General features: G+C 39.1%; 1 protein-coding gene across 1 annotated transcript; it reads right to left on the bottom strand.

Annotated features, from left to right (window-relative positions):
- Positions 23–1,695, bottom strand: LOC107605595. Its single transcript, XM_016307509.2, has one exon. It carries the CDS (start codon positions 1,422–1,424, stop codon positions 123–125), a length of 1,302 nt encoding a protein of 433 aa, XP_016162995.1. The 5' UTR covers positions 1,425–1,695; the 3' UTR covers positions 23–122.

The raw sequence follows: 1,998 nt of genomic DNA, 5'->3' as shown, positions 1-1,998 counted from the left end.
AATAATGTACATAGATATATATGTATAATATATAGATAATAATAAGAACAAAGCTAAGGTTTCACACTACTACTAGAACTATATAATCTAAGAAGAAATTAAAATAAAAACATGCAGATTTCTTAAAGATTGCAACTAGATTGAGAAGCTTCTCTGGTGCGCGTGTGGAACCTCCACGAGAACACATAATCCCTCGATTCACAACACAACTTGGTAACATCACAGAAAGCATTCACACAAAACTTCTTCCTCTGATCTTCACTGCTTTGCCATTCAATCCTAACCCAGCAAGAGAATCCATTTGATGATGATGAATCTGGTATCTTAATTGAATCATCACAGACTTGAAGTGCTACTTCACCACTTATCCTCTTGTTACTTCTTGGAGATGATGATCTTGGTGATGATGATGGTGTTGATGATGATGCTGATGACCCGCATTGAATGCTTGTTACCATGGATTCAAGCCATGGACATTCTGGTTGACCAACTAGTTCCTTGTATGAGGAATTTACCATCCTAACCCGGTTTTTTGAGTCTGTTATAATTGCTGGTAATGTCTCGGTTTCAACCTCATCCTCAACCTCTTGTTTTCTCTTGAGATTCTGATCTTGAATTGCCATTGTTGCATCTTCATTGATGCAACCAACGCTTATGGAGGAACCAACCGGTCGAACCGGTTGAGGAGCTACTACTACCACATTGTTATTTGTTGCTGCTGTCGCCGTCATCGCCACCGGCCTCTGAAGTTGCTGCAAGAGATCCTTCTCTTCCGGGATGTGCAACTTCGCAGTCAAATTCAGATCAAATGTTACTTCTTTGCAAGCATTGTTGTTGTTGGTTAAGTCAAACTTTGGTGGTTGATGGATGGAAGAAGTAGAAGAAGAAGAAGGTGAACATGGAAGAAGTGGAAGTGTAACCAAACTTGGGCTTGTAGTGGAATTACTGATAGTGCTAACATCATTAGTGTTTTCTAATTGACAATTAAGAACCCCAATTGCATGATTAGAGAGAGGATTACCGAGTTGTTGATGAGGAGGAACAAAATTCAAACTTTGTAATGAAAGTAGGTTCTTTGTTGTAGAGGGATAAAATCCTAGTAGAAGATTATTTGTGTTGTTGAGTTTTTGCCTTTTAAAGAGTGAAGAAGGTGGAAGTGTTAAAATTGGGGCTCTACCTCTCTTTCTAGTCCTTGTTGGTCTTGCTTGAAGCTGTGGCCAAAGACTCCTAAGATAAGGAGAATTCTTGATCTTTTGAGAGAGTGAATTGTTGCTGTTGCTGCTGTTGGAGCCATTGTTATCAGTGAGGGAGCTTGATGAGGAATTATTGGTATCTGGCTTTGGAGCTATTGGCCTATACCTTGACATGATCTCAGCCGTTTTTGCTGTATTATTTGGGTAATTAGGGTTCAGAGTTTTGATCATTTTGATGGATTTTGAGCACACCCTTTTGTATATTTTGGCCTAATTTATCTCTTGAAGTAAAAAAGATCCAAACTTTGGTTGTGATTTGAGAGGATATGGGATTATAGCAATGTGGGTGGTGTATGTAGTTGAAAGAGTTATATAAAGGGGGAAACTGAAAGAGAAGAGAGGAATTGGGTATGTGTTGTGAGAGTGAAGTTTGAGAGTGTTTGTGTGTCAAAATGTGTGAGTGGAGAGGGTTGTGACTTGTGATGGCGTGTTAGTTTTTGTTTTATTTGAAGGGGGAGATGTTTTTAGGGAGTGAGATTTGGGGAGTATGAGAAGGGAACCAATGAGAGAAGGGCAAACATGAAGCAATAAGAGAGGAGGAAGTGACACTTGGAGTTTGCATGGTGGGTACGTGTTGCCATGGCTCATCAAGAAGGACATCTGGGGATTGGGCACAAAGGGTGGGTCCATGCATGCTTACACATATATACATGCCCTATAGTAATTTTATTGGATATATATATAGTATGTGGATTTTTGGATAGATTAAGGATATTTGTTTTTGTTTTTCAGTGTTAGATATATA

Source organism: Arachis ipaensis, chromosome B06, assembly GCF_000816755.2.
Source record: "Arachis ipaensis cultivar K30076 chromosome B06, Araip1.1, whole genome shotgun sequence".
Lineage (NCBI taxonomy): Eukaryota > Viridiplantae > Streptophyta > Magnoliopsida > Fabales > Fabaceae > Arachis > Arachis ipaensis.
Note: the sequence above shows the minus strand (reverse complement) of the source record. Positions and strands in the feature narration are given on the sequence as shown.